This window comes from Xyrauchen texanus, chromosome 45 (genome assembly GCF_025860055.1).
Source record: "Xyrauchen texanus isolate HMW12.3.18 chromosome 45, RBS_HiC_50CHRs, whole genome shotgun sequence".
Classification (NCBI taxonomy): Eukaryota; Metazoa; Chordata; class Actinopteri; order Cypriniformes; family Catostomidae; genus Xyrauchen; species Xyrauchen texanus.
In genome coordinates this window covers 26,012,331-26,033,278 of record NC_068320.1, presented here as the reverse complement: position 1 = coordinate 26,033,278, position 20,948 = coordinate 26,012,331, and the positions used below count along the sequence as shown (strand labels likewise).

General features: G+C 38.6%; 1 protein-coding gene and 1 pseudogene across 2 annotated transcripts; one reads left to right on the top strand and one right to left on the bottom strand.

Moving 5' to 3' along the window:
- LOC127637518 (conserved oligomeric Golgi complex subunit 5-like) overlaps nucleotides 1-9,619 on the bottom strand; it is a 99,687-nt pseudogene extending 90,068 nt beyond the window's left edge.
- A 233-nt stretch (nucleotides 9,620-9,852) lies between these two features.
- dus4l (dihydrouridine synthase 4-like (S. cerevisiae)) lies at nucleotides 9,853-16,240 on the top strand. Of its 2 annotated transcripts, XM_052118330.1 has the most exons (7): nucleotides 9,853-9,891; nucleotides 10,160-10,202; nucleotides 10,284-10,405; nucleotides 10,783-10,900; nucleotides 11,826-11,948; nucleotides 12,316-12,542; nucleotides 15,390-16,240. In XM_052118330.1, exons 2-7 carry the CDS (start codon nucleotides 10,186-10,188, stop codon nucleotides 15,638-15,640), a joined length of 858 nt encoding a protein of 285 aa, XP_051974290.1. In that variant the 5' UTR covers nucleotides 9,853-9,891; nucleotides 10,160-10,185; the 3' UTR covers nucleotides 15,641-16,240. The 2 variants fall into 2 exon arrangements, with proteins under 2 accessions (XP_051974290.1, XP_051974289.1); XM_052118329.1 differs by having other exon boundaries at nucleotides 9,864-10,202; nucleotides 15,390-16,237.
- The last annotated feature ends 4,708 nt before the right edge of the window (nucleotides 16,241-20,948 follow it).

Genomic DNA, 20,948 nt, shown 5'->3' with positions numbered 1-20,948 from the left:
GAGTTTGAATCCAGGGCATGCTGAGTGACTCCAGTCAGGTCTCCTAAGCAACCAAATTTGCCCGGTTGCTAGGGAGGGTAGAGTCACATGGGGTAAACTCCTCGTGGTCGTGATTAGTGGTTCTCGCTCTCAGTGTGGCCCGTGGTAAGTCGTTTGGATCGCGGAGAGTAGCATGAGCCTCCACATGCTGTGAGTCTCCGCGTTGACATGCACAACGAGTCACGTGATAAGATGCACGGATTGACGGTAACTGAGACTTGTCCTCCGCCACCCGGATTGAGGCGAGTAACCGCGCCACCACGAGGCCCTACTAAGTAGTGGGAATTGGACATTCCAAATTGGGAGAAAAGGGGATAAAATAAAATCATAAATAATAAATAGAGTTTGGATAATATAGTCAATTTTTAATTCTATTCGACTACTTTATATGTATCAGAAAGTGTCGCTAATGTCAAGGTGAAATCTCATTCACAAGCACTTTTACTATTTTCAAGCGAAACGTGTAGGACAGGACTTGATTTTATCCATTGAGAAGTGATTGGAATGTTTCAGAGGTGATGCATGTTATTATATTTAGATCAAAGACAATGAAGAAAAAATAATAGGGTCAGTTTTGTTTTCATATTGAGTTTAAGGAAATATAAGTATACTTTGAAACAGCCTTTGCGTCAGAAGCATGCATGTTTAAAAATGCTGTCTAGGTAGGCAGCTCACTGTAACTATTTACAGTATATACATACTCTTTACGAATAATAGAAACAGACAGGAATACTTGGTATTTCTGGTCACAGCATATACATATGCATGTAGGTGACACAAAAATATGTGCCCTCCAAATGCACAATGAGAAACTACTGTGTCTGCACTCATTTAGCTTCACTCGAGAACAATATGCAAATATAAACCACGGAAAAGTACCTCGCCGATATTCACTGGAATCTATCCTAGAGGGCCTGCGACATAATAATGAAGCCTTGTGTTTACTGATTGACTTACAGCTTGGAGAAAAAAAAAAATAGCATGCTGAATTTGCATTGTGGTCCGTACGGCATCTGAGCAAATATAACACTGGGGTCACAGAGTATGGGACGATATATATCTGATATTACAGCCAATGAAACCCAGAACCGAAAACAAGTTTTGCATTTCAGATGAGGTCCACAACAGCAGGAATTCCAGACCTGGTGCGATTCTGACATTACAGAGCAACATTAAGTTCAACACCCTTAAATTCAACATAAAACACGATATGTGACGCATTCCCAAGTGAAACTGGATATTCAACTATTTAGAGAAGGGGCTTGATTTTATCAATTGGGAATTGATTGGATGGTGAAGATTAACAAGTGGTTGGAGGTGAAGGGTTGAAAGTTATTTGGATGAAAGATTTCACAATAGGAACAGGAATGTGTATTTAGAAAGTCAATTTGGATGTCATGTTGACTTTAAGCTCTCTGAGATTAATATAATGTAATCTGGTCACTATCGGCACTGAAGTAAACGCTATTCAGGTCAGACATTAATCAAGAGGGTTTTTAACGGAGCGCAACCTAAAATATCTCCAAAGCAGGCCAGACAATTCCGGCACCAGTTTCCGACAGTTCTCGCACCTGCACTGCGAACTCAGCACAACATTTAGGCCAGAAAAACCGGGCTGACCTGGAAAAAGTAGCACTTCAGGAGTGCCTACAAAACAATCGGCAAAACCAGTTTGCATTCAGATGGTGACAGTGATACATCCCAATAAACACAAAGGAGCTAAAGTGCCGCCACTCATGCCGAGAGTTTTATTGTGATTGAATGTTTTGAAGGACATGAGGGACAGTGAAGTGGACGCTGGTCGTGATGGATCACTCACCCAGTTCATTGAGGCTCTGGGCCGCTTTGGTGATCTCTCTGCTGCCCCCCTGCAGTTGCCAATGCAGTCGTTTGCTCAGGTACAGAATGCGGATAATCCTTCTCAACAGGTCACACGCCACCTGACAGAAAGAATGAGATGTTCGTCAAAGGCCTAACATAACAGGAGCAAGTAAAGCACAGGAAATGTATTGTTTTAGCCACTACTTGTAGTTTCAGGGTTTTACAGTAGTAACTATGGAAACCCTGAACCACATGGTAAGAAAAAAATCACTAGGTAAAAATTATTTCTTAGGCGTCTTGTAAGGCATCAGATGTACATGAAAGAAAGAAAAAAAAAGAAAAAAATTGAGATTTTTTTTCTTGCTAGCTAATAATTAGCATGTTGTACCAACCTTGGCCACCAAGTGTGCCACTATCAACAGGCGTGAAATCTTATGCTGACAAGGTGACGAGATGTCTGTGGTACTTCCTATGTTGAACAATAACAAGAATGTTTTGCAAATCTTAAGAAACAGATTTAATGTTAGAGAGGTTTCGAATACACGAAATCTCACAATTGAATGAATATACCTCAGATTACATGTTTCATAATGCATTTGTTGTCACAACTGCAGTTATTTATGCTAGTTTGATGACCTTCACATTCGGTCACCTTCTCAGCAAAACATTTAGTTAGCTAGCAAGAAAAAAAAATTATCAAGTGTTTTTTTGAGGATATAAAAAAAGAGCGGGGGAAAAAACATTTTAGAAAAAAAAGATCTGATAAATTTTTTTTGGGTGAAAAAAAAAAAAGGACAGGAAGGCACTAATGGCACTTTTCCACGGCACGTTACGGTTCAAATCGACTCGGCTCGCTTTACTTTTCTGAGCTTGCATTTCCACTGCCTAGTTCGCCTCAATGTGGGTGGGATTATAGGTTGATGGTCATAGTTGCACCGCCTCTACTGCCGTGACATCATCTTAAACGCGACACAAACATTACAGACCATAAACAATAGCACAACCGCTAGCTGTTAGCTACTAGCTCATTGTGCTGCATAAAGCAGTTGTTGATGGTGATTTTACACAAGTGTAACAGTTAAATTGGCCTGTTTGTTTTAGAAGCTTTCCAGTAGCTGGTCGACTAAATAAATTGAAGCTTTCAAGCAGATTATAGAGTTACCATAACAAAACGTACCATCCTCCATCGTGGACTCAAATAACGCCGTGGCCGAGTCCCGGGCACTCTACCTCCCATTGCTCGCCGGTCTAGTTCCATAGATGGCGTCTATCTGGTCGAACCACTTCCACTGTCTTCTGTTTGAACCACTTCGGCTGTTGTGGTCCTTCATGGTTCTGTAGTCGCTTAAGTTTTTAACTTTTCCCTACTCTGTTGGTAGGTCCGGTGGTAGCCGTGTGCGGCCAACAGCTGAGACACTTCCTGAGTTTTCGTTTCGCTCATCGCTAAAGAGTGGACTGTCTGCACCTCGTTTATTGACCACGGCGTGGTTTTGCGCACAGCCATTTCTTTTTACAATCGAAAGTCGAGTAAACACATGATACTGTTATCGCTGTTGCTAACTTTAAAACTAGCGGGTTGATGTCGCGTGTCGGGAATCCAGTGGCGCTGTTAGTGACGATTCTCCCTGACCAATCAGTGATCTGCAGGATTTTTACATCACATTTAGTATCAGCTCGGCTCGCTTGGAACCTCGACCGAGGTGGTACTAAAAAAAGTATCAGGTACTATCCACAGTGGAAAAGCCCCATAAAGCTGCGTACACACTGCCAGCGACATCGCGCGAGACAGCGACACCATCCCATTAATTTTCAATGAGAGCACAGCGACTTCCGGCGACACGAGTTGTCGCGACCGTTGGCGACTAGATGTGGGCGTGTCCAGCGACACGACAAAGTTGAGACAAGTTAAACTTTATTCAAATGAAGAGCGACTAACGGAAGCGACAGCCAATAGGAGCGAAGACGGGAGAGCTCACATGATCCTTCTCTCTCTCTCTCTCTTTCAGCTCCTGCAGTAACGGAAAGATGGATGAAAGGCTAATTCTTGCTGTTAGCAATTTTCCAGCGCTCTATAATACATCTCTTCCCACGTACAAGGAAAGGTGTATCTGATATTAAGCATTTTATGTACTGATTCCATTTATATTTAGTCTTTTCCCTCCAAAATGTTTGTTTTGTCAACAGCAATGGAATGTCATTTATAAACGTTACTAGGCAACCAGTAGTGGGAACGCCCACTAGCGACTTCACCGCCAGCCACTGGTGACCTGCAGCGACAAAGTCGGATGACTATTTATTTGATATGCCTTTCGTACTTCTTAATTAAACCAAAGAGAAATCTCGATCACATGCTTTTAAGAGTTCTAGAATAACCCATCAAGGCATTTCACAGACGTATAAACGTGAGTTTAAGATTTGGTTCCCTTTCCAAACTAGCAGTTCCCATATTGTAAAAGAAATGAGAAACACTCTTCTGCCAGTGCATTTGTCCTGAAACACTCCACAAAGCCACACGTTCAGTATAGTATGACGATGAAAGCCTGTGGGCAGACAGCCGTCACATGAAGGACTCAGAGAGGTCAGGGTTTTTTTGGGGGGGGTTTCAGTTAATAGGTGCAGCTTAACCGTCCTAAAGGTACAGACACATCTGTGACTGTGTGTGTGTGTCTGATTACTTTATCCGGGAGTGACAGAACATCAGATACTGTGACAGAAAAATTACACCAAAAAAATCCAGCTGTGTCCCAATCAACAGGTCTGCTCTTATTCCAAATGTGAATAAATAGATATTTAAATTTGTGACATTGATGGGACAGACACAAAGAACATACACTGTCCTACACTTCTGAATCTATCTGTGCCATCAAATATCATCTAACATAAAACTCCTCTAACAGTAGAGGACACGAGGACGAGTAATACGAAAGGCTGAGCGTATCAAGTGGGGGCAAGTTGTCACATGTGAAGAGGCTTGTTACTATAATATTTTATATTCACACAAAGGTGTCAGTAAAAAGCAGGTTACAATTGTGACAACTTCCTCCATATAGTGTGACTTGCTGTAGATTAAAAAGAACCGGTTCATTAGAGACATTAATTTGGGAATCAGACTACACTGGTTGTGCTGTATGTTTCGTGCTGTAGATTCAAAAGAACCGGTTCATTAGAGACATTAATTTGGGAATCAGACTACACTGGTTGTGCTGTATGTTTCACACTGTAGATTCAAAAGAACCGGTTCATTAGAGACATTAGTTTGGGAATCAGACTACACTGGTTACACTGTATGTTTCACACTGTAGATTCAAAAGAACCGGTTCATTAGAGACATTAATTTGGGAATCAGACTACACTGGCTGCACTGTATGTTTCGCACTGTAGATTCAAAAGAACCGGTTCATTAGAGACATTAATTTGGGAATCAGACTACACTGGTTGTGCTGTATGTTTCGCACTGTAGATTCAAAAGAACCGGTTCATTAGAGTCATTAGTTCGGGAATCAGACTACACTGGTTGTGCTGTATGTTTTGCACTGTAGATTCAAAAGAACCGTTCGTTTAGAGTCATTAGTTCGGGAATCGGACTACACTGGTTGTGCTGTATGTTTTGCACTGTAGATTCAAAAGAACCGGTTCATTAGAGACATTAGTTTGGGAATCGGACTACACTGGTCGTACTGTATGTTTTGCACTGTAGATTCAAAAGAACCGGTTCATTAGAGACATTAGTTTGGGAATCAGACTACACTGGTTGTGCTGTATGTTTCGTGCTGAAGATTCAAAAGAACCGGTTAGTTTAGAGTCATTAGTTCGGGAATCAGACTACACTGGTTGTGCTGTATGTTTTGCACTGTAGATTCAAAAGAACCGGTTCGTTTAGAGTCATTAGTTCGGGAATCGGACTACACTGGTTGTGCTGTATGTTTTGCACTGTAGATTCAAAAGAACCGGTTCATTAGAGACATTAGTTTGGGAATCGGACTACACTGGTTGTGCTGTATGTTTCGCACTGTAGATTCAAAAGAACCGGTTCGTTTAGAGACATTAGTTCGGGAATCAGACTATACTGGTTGTGCTGTATGTTTTGCACTGTAGATTCAAAAGAACTGGTTCATTAGAGACATTAGTTTGGGAATCGGACTACACTGGTTGTGCTGTATGTTTCGCACTGTAGATTCAAAAGAACCGGTTCGTTTAGAGACATTAGTTCGGGAATCGGTCTACACTGGTTGTGCTGTATGTTTCGTGCTGTAGATTCAAAAGAACCGGTTCGTTTAGAGTCATTAGTTCAGGAATCGGACTACACCGGTTGTGCTGTATGTTTCGCACTGTAGATTCAAAAGAACCGGTTCGTTTAGAGACATTAGTTCGGGAATCGGTCTACACTGGTTGTGCTGTATGTTTCGCACTGTAGATTCAAAAGAACCGGTTCGTTTAGGAATCGGACTACACTGGTTGTGCTGTATGTTTTGCACAGTAGATTCAAAAGAACCGGTTCATTAGAGACATTAGTTTGGGAATCGGACTACACTGGTTGTGCTGTATGTTTCGTGCTGTAGATTCAAAGGAACAGATTCATTAGAGTCATTAGTTCGGGAATCAGACTACACTGGTTGCGCTGTATGTTTTGCACTTTAGATTCAAAGGAACAGATTCATTAGAGTCATTAGTTCAGGAATCGGACTACACTGGTTGTGCTGTATGTTTCGCACTGTAGATTCAAAAGAACCGGTTCATTAGAGACATTAGTTTGGGAATCGGACTACACTGGTTGTGCTGTATGTTTGCACTGTAGATTCAAATGAACAGATTCATTAGAGACATTAGTTTGGGAATCAGTCTACACTGGTCGCACTGTATTTTTGCACTGTAGATTCAAAGGAACAGATTCATTAGAGACATTAGTTTGGGAATCAGTCTACACTGGTCGCACTGTATGTTTGCACTGTAGATTCAAAGGAACAGATTCATTAGAGACATTAGTTTGGGAATCAGACTACACTGGTTGCACTGTATGTTTGCACTGTATATTCAAAAGAACCAGTTCATTAAGAGTAAATCATTCGGGAATCAGATTACTGAAAGTCTGGTATTTTAAAAACTATCCAGTCATTCTGAACAATAACCAGTTCTTGGTTCCCTACAATATGGACACATCTTTGTCACAAAGAACAATGTTAAATGAACGCTTTATTTTTCTTTGTTTGTTTTTTTGCATCAGGAGAAATATTCACTGTAGTAAAGAACTACCTATTTTTCAATGCAAATGGATTAACTACAACTGCATTAAAACAATGTGAGCAAACCACTATCCAATCACTAGCTTATGACGATGCTGCTGTTATGATAACAAATGTTAATATGTGTTTTATCCGTACAATAAAGCCACACATGAAAACAAATGTGGTAGCAAAATGTTTTGAGTATTTGATAATCACCCTGACATTTCCACGGTTGTAGTTCATTCATATTTAATCAGAATCAGCTTTATTGCCAGGTATGCGAACACATACAAGGAATTTGTCTTGGTGACAGGAGCTTCCAGTGCACAACTATACAGAGATACTAATAAGAAAAAAATATTAAAACAAATTAATAGAAATAGAAACAAATGGGATAGGACTGGATTGTAATTGGATTTAATAACAATTCCGTAAAGCCACTAGAAACCGGGACGGAAGACACTGTAAATCCACAGGACGTGTCGTGCGGGCCACTAGTTTTCACACAGCTCTGTGACCGATGGAGTGATAGGGAACCATCCTTTCCGGACAAATTGATTTTAAGATTATTTTTCCCCCCAGGTTTCAAGCTTTACTCATGACAACATCATGTGGACATGGTAAAAGCTGCATAATTATTCTTGCCTGGAGAGCCTTAATGCAACCTTCAGATAATAATACAGTACCACACTGGAGAATGAGTATTATTACCCAACAAATGCACTTTGCGGAAACGTAGGCAACTTGGGTCTCAACATATGTGCAATGTGCATTCCTGTGTGCAACATTTTTTCTAAATATATTTAAGAGTTACGGAGGGACTCGTTAAAGACTCAACTTGCTATTACATGACGTCAGAAAACATATATAGCACCCAAGTCGTATGAACTACTTTTATGGTGCTTTTTGAACTATGTCATTGTATGTAAAAGAGCCATTTGAAGACTCTTCAAAAATAACAGTTGAGTGTTACAGAACGGCATGAGAGTTTCTAAATAATAACAGAATTTTGAGGTGAACTATTCCTTTAACAGGTTACAAATCCAAGATTATGCTAATTTTACCTTTAGAATGTTCTGGAAACCAATTTCGTTTGTTGGTTTGTTTTGCAGTGGCAGCGGGGTATCATACATATATCAATATCCAAAAACATCTATTCTGCCAGAATGATTTTCTCCATCTCGGATGCATTACAAAATCTGACTTGACTGCAAACATGTCTGAAGGCCGGACTGTATCTCTATCAGACGTCGAGCCAGTAAACATGGAAATCAAGTCTCTGAACAAAAGCACACAGTGTTTGTAAAGACAGACAATCGAGAGGTAATAGTTCGGCAGACAGCCAATCTCATTGTCTCTGTAGGAATATCCAGGGTTAGAAAGAGATGAGATGAGCCAAATAGCTTTACTTAACAGTAATCACCTGTAAGCGGGCGAGCTGGGCAGTCCGTGCCACAATCTTATTGTAAGGGTCGATGATTTTGGTCCTTATCCTGAGAAAGCAAAACCATAGAGAAATGTATTTATTTTGTAAATAATAAAGTGCTTACTGTAGGACATCCCTACCTGTTTATCCTCAAGCCTTAATTATACTGTGACTAATACAGTACCTCCAAAAATCATTACTGGAGTCATTTACCTGTCCACAACACTCTGCAGAGCTGCAATCCTGGTCTGCATCATTCGTAAGACACCTGCGTGAAAACACAAATCTGTAATTCCATTGACAGAAGAGCAAAACCACAAACATTTTGGAAGTATGATAGATGTGGCAATAGACCCCCCTGCTGGGGAGCTGTGATGTTGCATGTACATTTGCATCTATATGACAATTCTTCACATTTGACTTTTTAACCCTCCTATTGCATTCGCTATCAGCATACACCCTTGTGCATTAGCGGGTCAATTTTGACCCGGTGGAATTTAAGCTTATAAAACATTCATAACCCAATTGTTTTAATCTAAAAACATATTGTAACTCATTTTTAACTTCTTAACTGTTCATACCATAGACTGTAAAAAAAGATGGACGACGCCCCTTCGCTCTTTTCCATTGGTGAGAACTGAAGCCGCCAGTGTCCCGATAGGACACCAAGTGACAGGAGCAATTCACCTGACTGTGCAACTCTTTGTCCAGCTTACTGATGCCCTCTGCCAGCTTTGCCAGCTGCTCTGCAATGACTGCATGATGAATAGCTTGAGCTGTGTATGTCTTTACATCGAATTCCTCTTTAAGAAAATCAGCATAGCACTCTGGAAATTGACAGGTTAAATGGCATCTATAAAACACATGACAGCTGAGCACATTAAGAGATCCACTTACATTAGAAACAGTTACTGATCACACAGACTACTGTGTTACTGTGCTGTTATTGCAGATCAAGATCACGCGGGGTGATTAATCTGTCTGCCCACAGTAAAAACACAAGCTTAGATAGAAAATATATTTCAAAAGTGATTTACCATCTTTCAGGAGTGTTGATTCCGCATTAGACTCCATCGCTGCCACTTCGTCAGTGACGAGTATAACGTACGTCGCTGTACGAAAAGACAGCCAATGGCGAAGTGGTAGCTCCTGAATATTAAGTAGATACGCTGACGTTGCTCTGACTAATTCGCTAACGCGAACAATTTTTATTTAAATGTTGATTTATTCCGTTTAATAAAGATGTTCAGGTGACTGTACATTTGTGTAAATTAATTAATCGAAAATAAATATTAATTTAGTTTCTTGCGGAATTGAGTTCAAAGGTTAAACACGCCCACTGAACGCTAATCCGGAAGTGCGAATCTAGCGTGCATGTGAATTGTAAGAAGCAGTTTGTAAACAATCCCTTTTTAGCCTAATTTAACGGAATGTGTACTATTTGGTTTACGTGTTTTATAGGGAATGCTTGTTATTATTAGCAAGTAGCTTTATGTTTTAACAGGCGACAATGGAATAGACTTTAATAAGGAGTTTTATCTTTGACATCAACTGTGCGTGCTTTACTAACAAGTTCATACAACATGAATAAAAGTGCCTGATTTTAATATTATAATGGACTGTGGGAATATCATGGACTTGTTTAATATAGGACGACCAGTCAGGGTCTGTGCCCCGATGGTTCGCTACTCAAAGTAAGTGCAACAATATCTAATTCAACATTATAGTGTATGTGTATTGTAAGCGGGTTCCTCGATCATATCGATTCTTTTCAGGTTGCCTTTCAGATGTTTGGTAAGGAAATATGACTGTGATATGTGCTTCACTCCCATGATCATTGCTGCTGACTTCATGCGTTCTACAAAAGCCAGAGACAGTGAATTCACCACCAACAAGTGTAAGTCATACTCCACGTTTGAGTTTTACTGTAGGGGAGAGTAGAAAAGATGTGGTACTAGGCAAAGAAAATGTAAGTTGTAAGGTAATTAGCCTTGATACATTTATTCCATGAGTGAAAGTGTCCAATAACAGGGCAAGTATTTTCGGTTAGTCATGTGATCCAAACATGGCAGCCCCCATGAGGGGACCCTCTCCATGTAGACTAAAACAGCTTTTATAAGGTTACTGATATGAATAGAGTCTTCATCTCATGTAAGTGCTCATATTTGTTTTAATTATTATAATTTTCTTGAGGAGTAAACCTGACAAAATGACAGAGTGCACCTTTAATGACTATATACGAGTGTATAATTGTAACATTTGTGTGCCGTGTAGCTGATCGACCCTTGATTGTCCAGTTTGCTGCCAGGGATGCACAGACACTGGCAGATGCAGCGTGCGTTGTCTCCCCTTTTTCAGATGGGGTGGATCTGAACTGTGGCTGTCCGCAAAGGTAATACTAACATTCAGCATGCAGTACAAAAACAAAACAAAATATACATAACATTGCATGACATTTCACTTACTGTCTTAAACATTAGCTATATATATATATACACACACACACACACAAACACACACTGCCCTTCAAAGGGTTGGAAACAATAAAAATTTTTATGTTTGTGAAATTAAATGATCATTTTATTAACCAAGAATATTTTGAATTAATCAAGGATTATAGTTTAGACATTTATAATGTTAAAAAAATGACTATTTCTACAATATTTTATTTCACCACAGACATTCTAGCGGTCAGGTTATTGTATATCCCATGCTTTGTGCAACACTGCCCAAAGATGTAATCACTTGTAGGGCACCATTTTAAAATAAATAGAAACATAAAATGGTTATTTTATAATAATTAACCACACTACTAATATTTAAGGTAGGGTTCATGATAAATGTAAAGTATCCAAAGTGAAGAGAAGCATCAGTTTCTTTCAAGAATGAAAATATTGGAGGGTACTGTGTACATAGATTACATAACAATATTATGAATGCATGACAGTTCACATACTGCTTTAGAAAGGTATGGAGCTCTATTAAAGGATGAAAATTGTCTGAAGAATGTTTTTTTTTTGTGCAGGCCCAGAAGCAATCTTATTTTATGTATTTATTGTGATTTGTCTGCACTGATTTTATTATTACACTGTTATTTTTTGCTGAATGTATCCTCAAACTAGCCAAAATATTATAAAAACAAACACACACAAAGGTTGAGGAATATGTAGTAAATGTAATATTGGGAATGATGGGTATTCCAGAGTTCTGTGGGCAAATTCCATGTTAGCCTGGTTTATATTCTTCATAAGGCCTGTACTTTTAATAACATTATAATCCTTTGACAGCAGTCACGCTGATGTGCCGTGTATTTGCAGGTGGGCAATGTCTGAAGGCTACGGGGCGTGTCTGATCAACAAACCCGAGCTCGTGAGAGACATGGTGAGACACGTTCGAAACCAAATAGACAATCCCAACTATGCGGTGTCCATTAAAATTAGGTGAGCATAAGCTTGACAAATTTAGTGGTCTTATAAGACATTTCATCATTTATTTTTCCCTGTCCACTTAAGTTTTTTGCCCCAAAGACAGTCATAATACAATTGTCCATGTTCATTTTCTATCCTCGCTGACTCTTAGTAGTTTCGTTTTTTGAAGTGGAAATGTGTTGCTGTTTTGGTTTTCTGATGTCAGAAATCCAGTTGTTTCAGATCTAGTTGTTTTTGCATCTTGGTTTCAAAAAGTGCTCTTTTGGACAATTTTGTTTTCATATTACATCAAACTCTTTGCTCTAAGTGTGCCGGAAGTCTTCATATTTGCAGGGAGCATCACATTCCCTCACGTTATCGATTTCTTTCTTGTCTTCAGAATTAATAAAGATTTGAGGAAGACAGTGGACCTCTGTCAGAAGGTGGAGGCAGCAGGGGTTTCCTGGATTACAGTCCACGGTCGTACAGCTGACGAGAGGCACCAGCCGGTTCACTACGATGCCATTAAGACGGTCAAGGACAGCCTCTCCATCCCAGTCATTGCCAATGGTGACATCAAGAGCATGCAGAATGTGGAAACCACCTGTGACCATACAGGGGTGGATGGTGTGTGTCAGTTGATTGACAGATGTCAGGTTCCAAAATTTTGGTGTTAAAATAAGTTATTTTCTATTCAGTTTAAGAAAAATGTGCTGCTTTAGTAAAGGTGATTTTAACAGATTTTAACTAATTATTTTATTTAATGTTAAATCAACCAAATTTCAGAAACAATTCTGAGATTTTGTTAATAATTTTTCTGTAGAAAGATAAACATAAATGATGATAAACGCCTACATATTAAATGGCACCTATCAATATTTACTGAGTAATCTATTATTTTTGTAGAGGAGGGTCAAAATGACCATTTTCACTCGGGATGCCCCAATACAATGATATCACGCTCATGTACTTGTGCTCGTAAACAGGGATGTAGTGGAGGCTAAATGCATGTAAACGCCGTTTACGCACCTCCCAAAATTCGGAAATAGCGTTTACCCACCTCCAAAGTGGGTTTATCCACCTCTAAATAGATAGTTCCTAAGCCATTTTAAATTAAGCTTATGTCGTTTTAGTTTCATATTGTTCATTATTAGTTTCATAGGTTGTTAAACCTAAGACGAAGTCTTTCATAATGCGCTGCTGCCAGTGTTTCCCATGCGCGTGCATCGATATTGACTACTACCAGCTATATACAGCGTGCTGACCTCAAAAATCCAGCTGTATTCTAACAATAACTTAGCTCTCCTTATTAGCTAGGCTCCTTGCATGCTGGCTAATAAGTAATAACTGACAGTACTGTGTTGGACAGATTTATGCAGCGGTGTTCCATGACGGAGAGAGAGCGCGAGAGGTACGGGTGAGAGAGAGAGAGAGAGAGAGGGACGAGCGAGAGGTAGCCTAGTGCTGCGCGAATGCGCTACGGCTCTCTGCAATCAAATACGATTTTAAATAGGCTTAGTAAAAAATCAAAAATAAATCGAAAATCAATGTGTGGCGGTCAGCGTTGATATTGTGGCGGGCCGCCACAAATAAATGAACGTATGGGAAACCCTGGCTGCATTACTGTCAGTGTTAACCAATCAGCAGGAAGCAGCAGACTGCATCAAGATTCATCCGTCACTCACTAGCCCAAACGTCTCATGTAAAAATGGATATCCGGCAATTTTTTTAAAAATATGTGGCATCAGATTCATTCTTCTGTCATTAATCTGCACTATTTTACTATCTAAACTATTTTGATAATCAATTAGTCGGGTTGAGTCATTTTTTAAGACAAAAGTAAAAAATTCTTTGATTCCAGCTTGTTAAATGTGAATATGTTCTAGTGTCTTCTCTCCTCTGTGACAGTAAACTGAATATCTTTGAGTTGTGGACAAAACGAGACATTTGAGTACGTCATCCTCCTGGGCTTTTGGGAAACACTGATCCACATTGTTCTGACATATTATTGACCAAACAAATAATTGATTAATCGAGAAAATATTCAACACATTAAACGACTATGAAAATAATCCCAAATCCCTAATCATTATGTACAAGTGCATTGCATTGGAAGCCCTGGATATAAGCCTCCCTCTCTATCTCTCTTAAATATTTTTGTTCTCTCTGTTTTGTCATTTAGTAAACTTTATAGATTTCAACCATATTATTCCTTCTTGGGTCTCTTTAACAAGAACATAGATTAATGTATGAATTGAATAGTGATTGTGTGACCTATGATGAGGGAACAACCAGTGATACCCTTGGTAGTACCATCAAATGATAGCCTATAGCGATGTCATCAGGATACACATACACCGGTAGGCAGTGGCCCACCTTACCGGGTGACCACGTCGTGGTCCACCAGAATTTATAGTTTACCCACCTCTTTTTTTACCACTACACCTCTGCTCGTAAAAATACAAAAACAGATACCATCTGACATATGAATGTCATAACATAATAAGCGCATTAATTAAAATCAGGTTATGTCCAAATGAGAATTTAATCGCAAAAGCGGTGATTTAATTAGATAAATGTATAGTTTGCATGTGCTGCGTGCTACAAATGTGTGTGTGTTTGTGAATGTGTGGAGCCGGTGTTGTTATATTTTCATTTGATTATGTTTGATTAGTTTTATGCATTAAGATTAATGAATACATTTATTTAAGCACCATTTTGATGATAAAATTGAAGTAAACTTACCAAATGAAGTAAAAAACCAAATTAAAGTAACGGTAATTGTACTCATTCTCAAAAAAAGGGCATCGGGACATCTCTACTTAGGAGCAAATATGCAGGTCAAAAAATAACCTTAGAAAGGTGGCAGCATTATAATTATTTATACACAGAGATGATAGGTAGGTCTATTTCTAAAATCTGTTGACTTAAGCACCTTTTGTTGCATTATATGCCAATAGTGGGAGCAAAAAAATGTGGCTCCATGTGTAAATTGTTAAGTTGTACCCATTTTCAATGGTCGAAAACCAAATATGGGTCACATGAAAAGAAGCTAGTTCATCTTGTCCAACAAAACAAAGGTCTTAAGTACAATTAGTGTTGAAACTAGAAATGCACCTTTTATTTATTTGCATAAAAAAACAAGTTTTTAAGAACAAGCGACACATGTGGGTCTTTGGTTAGTGCGATATCTAGATTTTGGGTTTCATAAATGCATCTGCAAAGCTCTGTAATGCAGAATTAGGAGTCCAAGCACCAGTAGTATATTAAGGCACATGTATGTGAATGTAAGTCCCCCCTACCTTTCCTTATGATGTCCACCGGGTGGGGTTAAGCTTTAATTGGCCACCATAAACCACCCCATAATTTGCAATCTGGTTGATTTACTTCCCCACATAAATGCTAACCCCCCACACACTGGGCATTTTTATAGTGTGATGTCACTGGACTAGTCTTCTGTTTGATCTGTTGCAGGCGTGATGGTCGCTCGTGGACTGCTGGCCAATCCTGGCATGTTTGCAGGGTACGAGGAGACCCCGCTGCAGTGTGTGTGGGACTGGGTGAACATCGCTATAGAACATGGGACCCCCTTCACCTGTTTCCACCATCACTTAATTTACATGCTAGAACGCATCATGTCTCAGCCCGAGCGGAGGGTGTTCAATAACCTGTCCAGCACTGCTGCAGTCATTGACTACCTTCAGAATACTTATGGCTCCTCATAGTATTTTTAATGAATGCATTATATTTTTAAATCTGTAATAAAATCATAAATGACAACCATCTTTATATTTGCCTGAAAACAGACCTGTTTTATGCTCAATGAGGGATTTTAGAATTTGAATAAATTATTTACCTTGTCAAGACCAATTGGATCAACATAAATTACACACAGTCATACCTCAAATGTGAATTTTGAAGCAACTGTATGTTTTTTTAAAAAGTGTAATTCAATACGGCTTAAAAATGAATGGTTGTGGTATGAAAGTATTGTGGAACAAAACGTCCGTGTATCATCAAGTAATGTTTACCACAGACCTTATTTTACTCTAGTTCAAAACCCCATTATAAAACCCAAAGGAAAAGCCCCATGGTGAATGAGACTTTTTCACATTTGAACAGCTCTATTCACACAGCACTACAGGTCCTCTAACTTATTTAAATATATATATATATATTTATTTTGGGATTTTTTATTTATTTGAATGAGTAATTGATACTTTAAAAATCTTTTAAATCTATGTTTAGCATTTTCTATTTTATTTAACTGGAGTTTGACACTGAAATAAGTAGCTATTTATTTATTTTTATTTAATTTTTGTTATTGGAAAAAGTAATCACATATAATAAAAAGCAGCACAGTTAAAATGTGCTGATTTTATATTATGTTTCTTAAGTTTTTTAGCTGTTGGGCAGAGTAATCACAGAGTTAAAAATCTATTCAAATCAATGCAAAATAATGTAATGCAAAGATTTCCTCTCACTGGAGCCCTCGTACACAGCAGCGCCATCTTTGATTTTTGGCGGGAATTACAGCGAGGCTGCGAGGGATAGACGTAGACTCTTCAATAGGTTGTACAGATGTTTAAAGAGTTTTTGGATCGTTCCTCGGACAAAACATTGAAATATATGTATTAAGAACATGAGTTGTGGAAAATAAGATGTGATTAGGAGCTTTTTACAGCGATGTATATTGTCGTTCGTGCCATTGAAGAGATGGAAAGTATCCATCACGGCCTAGTTGTCATTCCCATTAAAAATAAAAGATATGGTGAATAAGATCTATTGTACACAAACTTGGCGGCAGCCAAAGTTGCAAAGTGTATAAGTGTACTTTCAGCAGTTTCCAGCAAATAACGGTTATGATAGGCTACAAGCCTTGTTTTTTAGTTTTTTAATCAAGACATGGAACCAGTAGCTTGCTCAATGTGGAAGGACGGTGCCTTTAGACCAAAAAATACAGTGTTCAAAATATTTATCTCATCTTCAGACAGAACAAGAGCCAACATGGACAGTTTGTAGCTCAATGTGGAAGGGTGTGGCTTTTAAACCAGAGAAGTCTGGATTCAAACCCCTTTCAAAACATGGAATTATGGAGGCATGATCTCTTGATAGCTCAGTGTGTAAAAACATGGTCTTTGAACCAAAGACATCAAGGTTCAAACCTTAATTGAGACAAATAATTACTTATTTTCTCTTCAAAATCATTAAAAAGACTTGGGGACCACAGGAGATGGTGGTAGCTCTGTGGGTAATGCTATGACCTTCAGACATGAGCAACCTTGGCTCAAACATGAGTGGTCTGGGTTCAAACACCAGTGCTGGTTCATGGAAAGGAGAAGTTTGTATTCAAACACCAGTGATGGTGAGTGGAACAATTTTGGTTTGGAAGGGTTGTGTTTAGGTTGCAATTTTGAGGTGATTGAGCTATGTGTTTGTCCAGTGCATAGCACTGTTAAGTATTTTGGAAAAATATTGTAGCCTTATGGAAAACCCCCTATTTTCACCTTCCAGGAAATTGGGGGGGGACCACACTCAATTTGTCCCCCCCTTCTTGGTTTGGCAACACCCTTCAGCCTTCACATGCAGGACAGTCACCCTGGGTTTGAACCCTGAACCACCTGGTTCAGTTTCAGTGCTCTTACCACTGAGCCACTAGACCCTGCACATTGATAGCTTATCTCCTGGGAGCTTTCTCCATATATGGCCTATGAAACATAAAGTAAACAAAACAGCACTCCACCTTTCCTTTATCTGCATTTCCCAGGAGTTAAACCCAGGTTCTCTGGGTTGCTGATGCCATGCTTTAACACTTGAGCTACAGGTTAAACACATTAGCCATTGAATTAGAAAGTCTGTAAATGGTTTCCATATTGGAAAAGCCATTGCCAAAATAACAGCTTTTTGTAAATTCAATCTAAAGATAAAACTTCCTTGCTTAAGGGAATGCTGCTGTAGACTTCCTGGTACGAGTGGCATAAGTTTATCTCTGGAGCAACAGGGTTTGGTGTGTTTTGCAGTTGTTGTTTGTTGGACTCAATCCTAGATTTTCAGGTATACAGAGTGAATGTTTATCCCCTGAGCCATTGAGCTTACGGTGTTAGTATGTGTTTTTAAAGTTGATGTTTTATTTAACAACAAAACAAAAATAAATGTACATTTCCAGGACTTGAACCCAAACCTTTAGGAATGACTTTGGAATGTTTATCTCCTGAGCTACTGAGTTTGGAGCATCCTATAATGTGTTTATGGGTTGATGGTTTACAACATGAATTACAAGATCACATCCAGATGATTTAAAGTGGCACAATATTTAAGAAATCTCCCAAATATACAGGAGTTATTTAGTACTTACATTTCTTAAATTGTGTTAAGCTATTGAGAGTCCAATGGTTTATTAGGGGACAGAGCTACTATATACACGTATCCATAAATATGGCATTGTACCAGATTGATTGGCATGTGACCAGGTCTTGGAATACAATTGCACATTTAGCCCACAGATCCCAGGATGACATCTCATCTGTGCTCCTAACACTTAGTGACGTCACACAGGGCCAGCATGTCATGACCTCCCCTATAAACACCTACAGAAAAACACAAAAGCATTAACCTCAGTCAGAATATACATTAATAGAAAATACATATCTAGACACCTGTCAGGCTGTCCTGCGTTCAGATCACTGGAAGAGGCAAATTCAAAGGCAAAGTTTTTGGCTAGAAGGTGTCAATTTATATATATATATGACAATACCAAAGGCACTAAAATTGTCTAAACTGCAGAACTGTCCTGAAATGCAACACATAGTCATCCGGGTCAGGTATCGAAATTTGCAATGACAATATCATACTAATAATAATATTAATTTATATAATGCTTTTAATGATACACATAGTTTCAAAGCAGCTTTACAGAAAAACAAGTCATTTATTTTAGGATTTAATATGGTTAATCTGCACAATTCGGTATTTGACATGGATTACTTTTTAGTACCAGAGCAATGCCTTTTTGGAAAAGGGGTCCATTGCAAGGGGATCATCCTACAGTATTTGGGGGTCCAAAAGATGTTGTTTTTTCAGTCTGGTCACACCATTGTAAAAGCCAAGCCAAAAGTTAAATTGCTTAGGTAGGATTGGTCAGTAAAGATTTTAAGGCTAGTCTTGGCAAAGGATCAGATGGGATGGGTCATGTTACGCCACTCTAAAAACACCAATGCCGTCTCAACAAATCTGTTTGAAAATGCCAACATGAATCATGCATGCAAGGCAAACATGAGCTTGACAGTATTTAGGACGCTGAACAAACACAACCCTAAGAGTGCTCAAATGATCACGTGTGACATAATGAGCGCTCTAAGGGGTTTCAGAAGGTGATATGGCATGAGATCTGAGGTTACAGCCCCATTATTGTGGACATAAGGATTTGGTTTCAGGATGTAAAAATCACACTGCAGTTTGTTGGTCTCCTGGGAGGCCTGTTCAGTGCCATCGTCGCTGGGAGTCATCCTGTCGACTACAATGACAAGGTACAAACACTGAAACTTAATCCGACAGGCAGCAGCGTTCGGTCATGCGGGATGAAAGTGACAATTGCACTATACTCAGAAAGCCTGAAGTTTATTTGGATGATTAGTGGTACTTGCTAAAGCAAAAGTCACTAAGAAGTTGCATTACATCGCATCAACAGACGAGGTGAAACTATGAGCAATAATAACACACTAGCTGTCTAGAGGGGTCTATTCAAAGAATCACTGAGACTTGAGGGTCGGTTGGTTAGACTTGATAACCTACAGCAAATACTTAATGTGCCAATCATCTAATCTGCCCTCCTGATCAGACTTCCTGTGAGGCACTATCAACTGTTACATCATCAACATCACCACCACTTTGAAACTCTGCAGCAACTTCCTGCGTCAGGAAGGAACATAATTAGAAAGAAATATTACGGGTACAACTTAAGCACAGTCGTCCGCATTTGAGGCTTAATGTTGATTACCACAAAAAATGATTAATAATAAAAACAAAAATGGAGGTTACAGTGAGGCACTTACAATGGAAGTGAATGGGGCCCATTTTTGGAGGGTTTAAAGGCAGAAATGTGAAACTTATAATGAAGTATTCTGTTAAAACTTGTATGTTATTTGAGCTGTAAAGTCAATTTAGGGTTATAGGGTTTGTTTACATTACATCAAAATGGCACCAAAGTTGTAAAATTGGCTATAACTTCACACAGAAAAGGTTTTAAACCATGTTAACACACAGATTGTTTACGTCTTGTGGCGATAATTTCGAAACAGTGAATGTTTACGGATTGACCCCATTCACTTCCTTTGTAAGTGTCGAAGTCGAACAATCAACATTATGTCAGAAATGGTGTCCATTGAGCCTAACCTTTACTGAACCCGGAATATTCCTTTAATCCTATTTTAGGGAGTTTAATATATAGATATATTTTTTTGCATTGTTACATTATTTTCATAAAATAATATTTTATGACATCTTACCCTCAAAATGTCATTTCCATAATGCATGTTGACATTTTTCTTTTGAGTGTTTATTTTTTTTAAATGGTGCTTCTCATTAGATTGTAATTACTGTCATAAATAAAATAAATTACTGTAATAAAATGTTTTTATAGATGTATATATATATATATTTAAATACTTTTCAATTTAAATATATAGTATAATTTCTTTTTCCACATTAAAGTAATTAGAATTAAAACAAGAAACATTTTGCGCCATGCGATGGTGTTATATACAGTATGTACTATGACATTTCAGCAAAAGAGTTTCAGAAAACATGTAAACATAAATATTTAAGTCCTTTTTTTACTATAAATTATCCTCCCAGCCCAGTAGGTGGCGATATGCACAAAGAATGCAAATCACCAAAAACAAAACAAGAAGAGAAAGTGAAAGTGGAGATTTATAGTAGAAAAAGGACTTAAATATTTAACTGTTTCTCACCCACATATATCATATCGCCTCTGAAGGCATGGATTAAACCACGGGCGTTTTATGGATTACTTTT

Bases quoted from the DNA above. Each gene is read 5' to 3' on its own strand.
- dus4l (XM_052118329.1), top strand. From the start codon at position 10,123: ATGGACTGTGGGAATATCATGGACTTGTTTAATATAGGACGACCAGTC. The intron at 11,949-12,315 runs GTGAGCATAAGC...TCTTGTCTTCAG, and splicing joins GCGGTGTCCATTAAAATTAG to AATTAATAAAGATTTGAGGA. The intron at 12,543-15,389 runs GTGTGTGTCAGT...GATCTGTTGCAG, and splicing joins TGACCATACAGGGGTGGATG to GCGTGATGGTCGCTCGTGGA.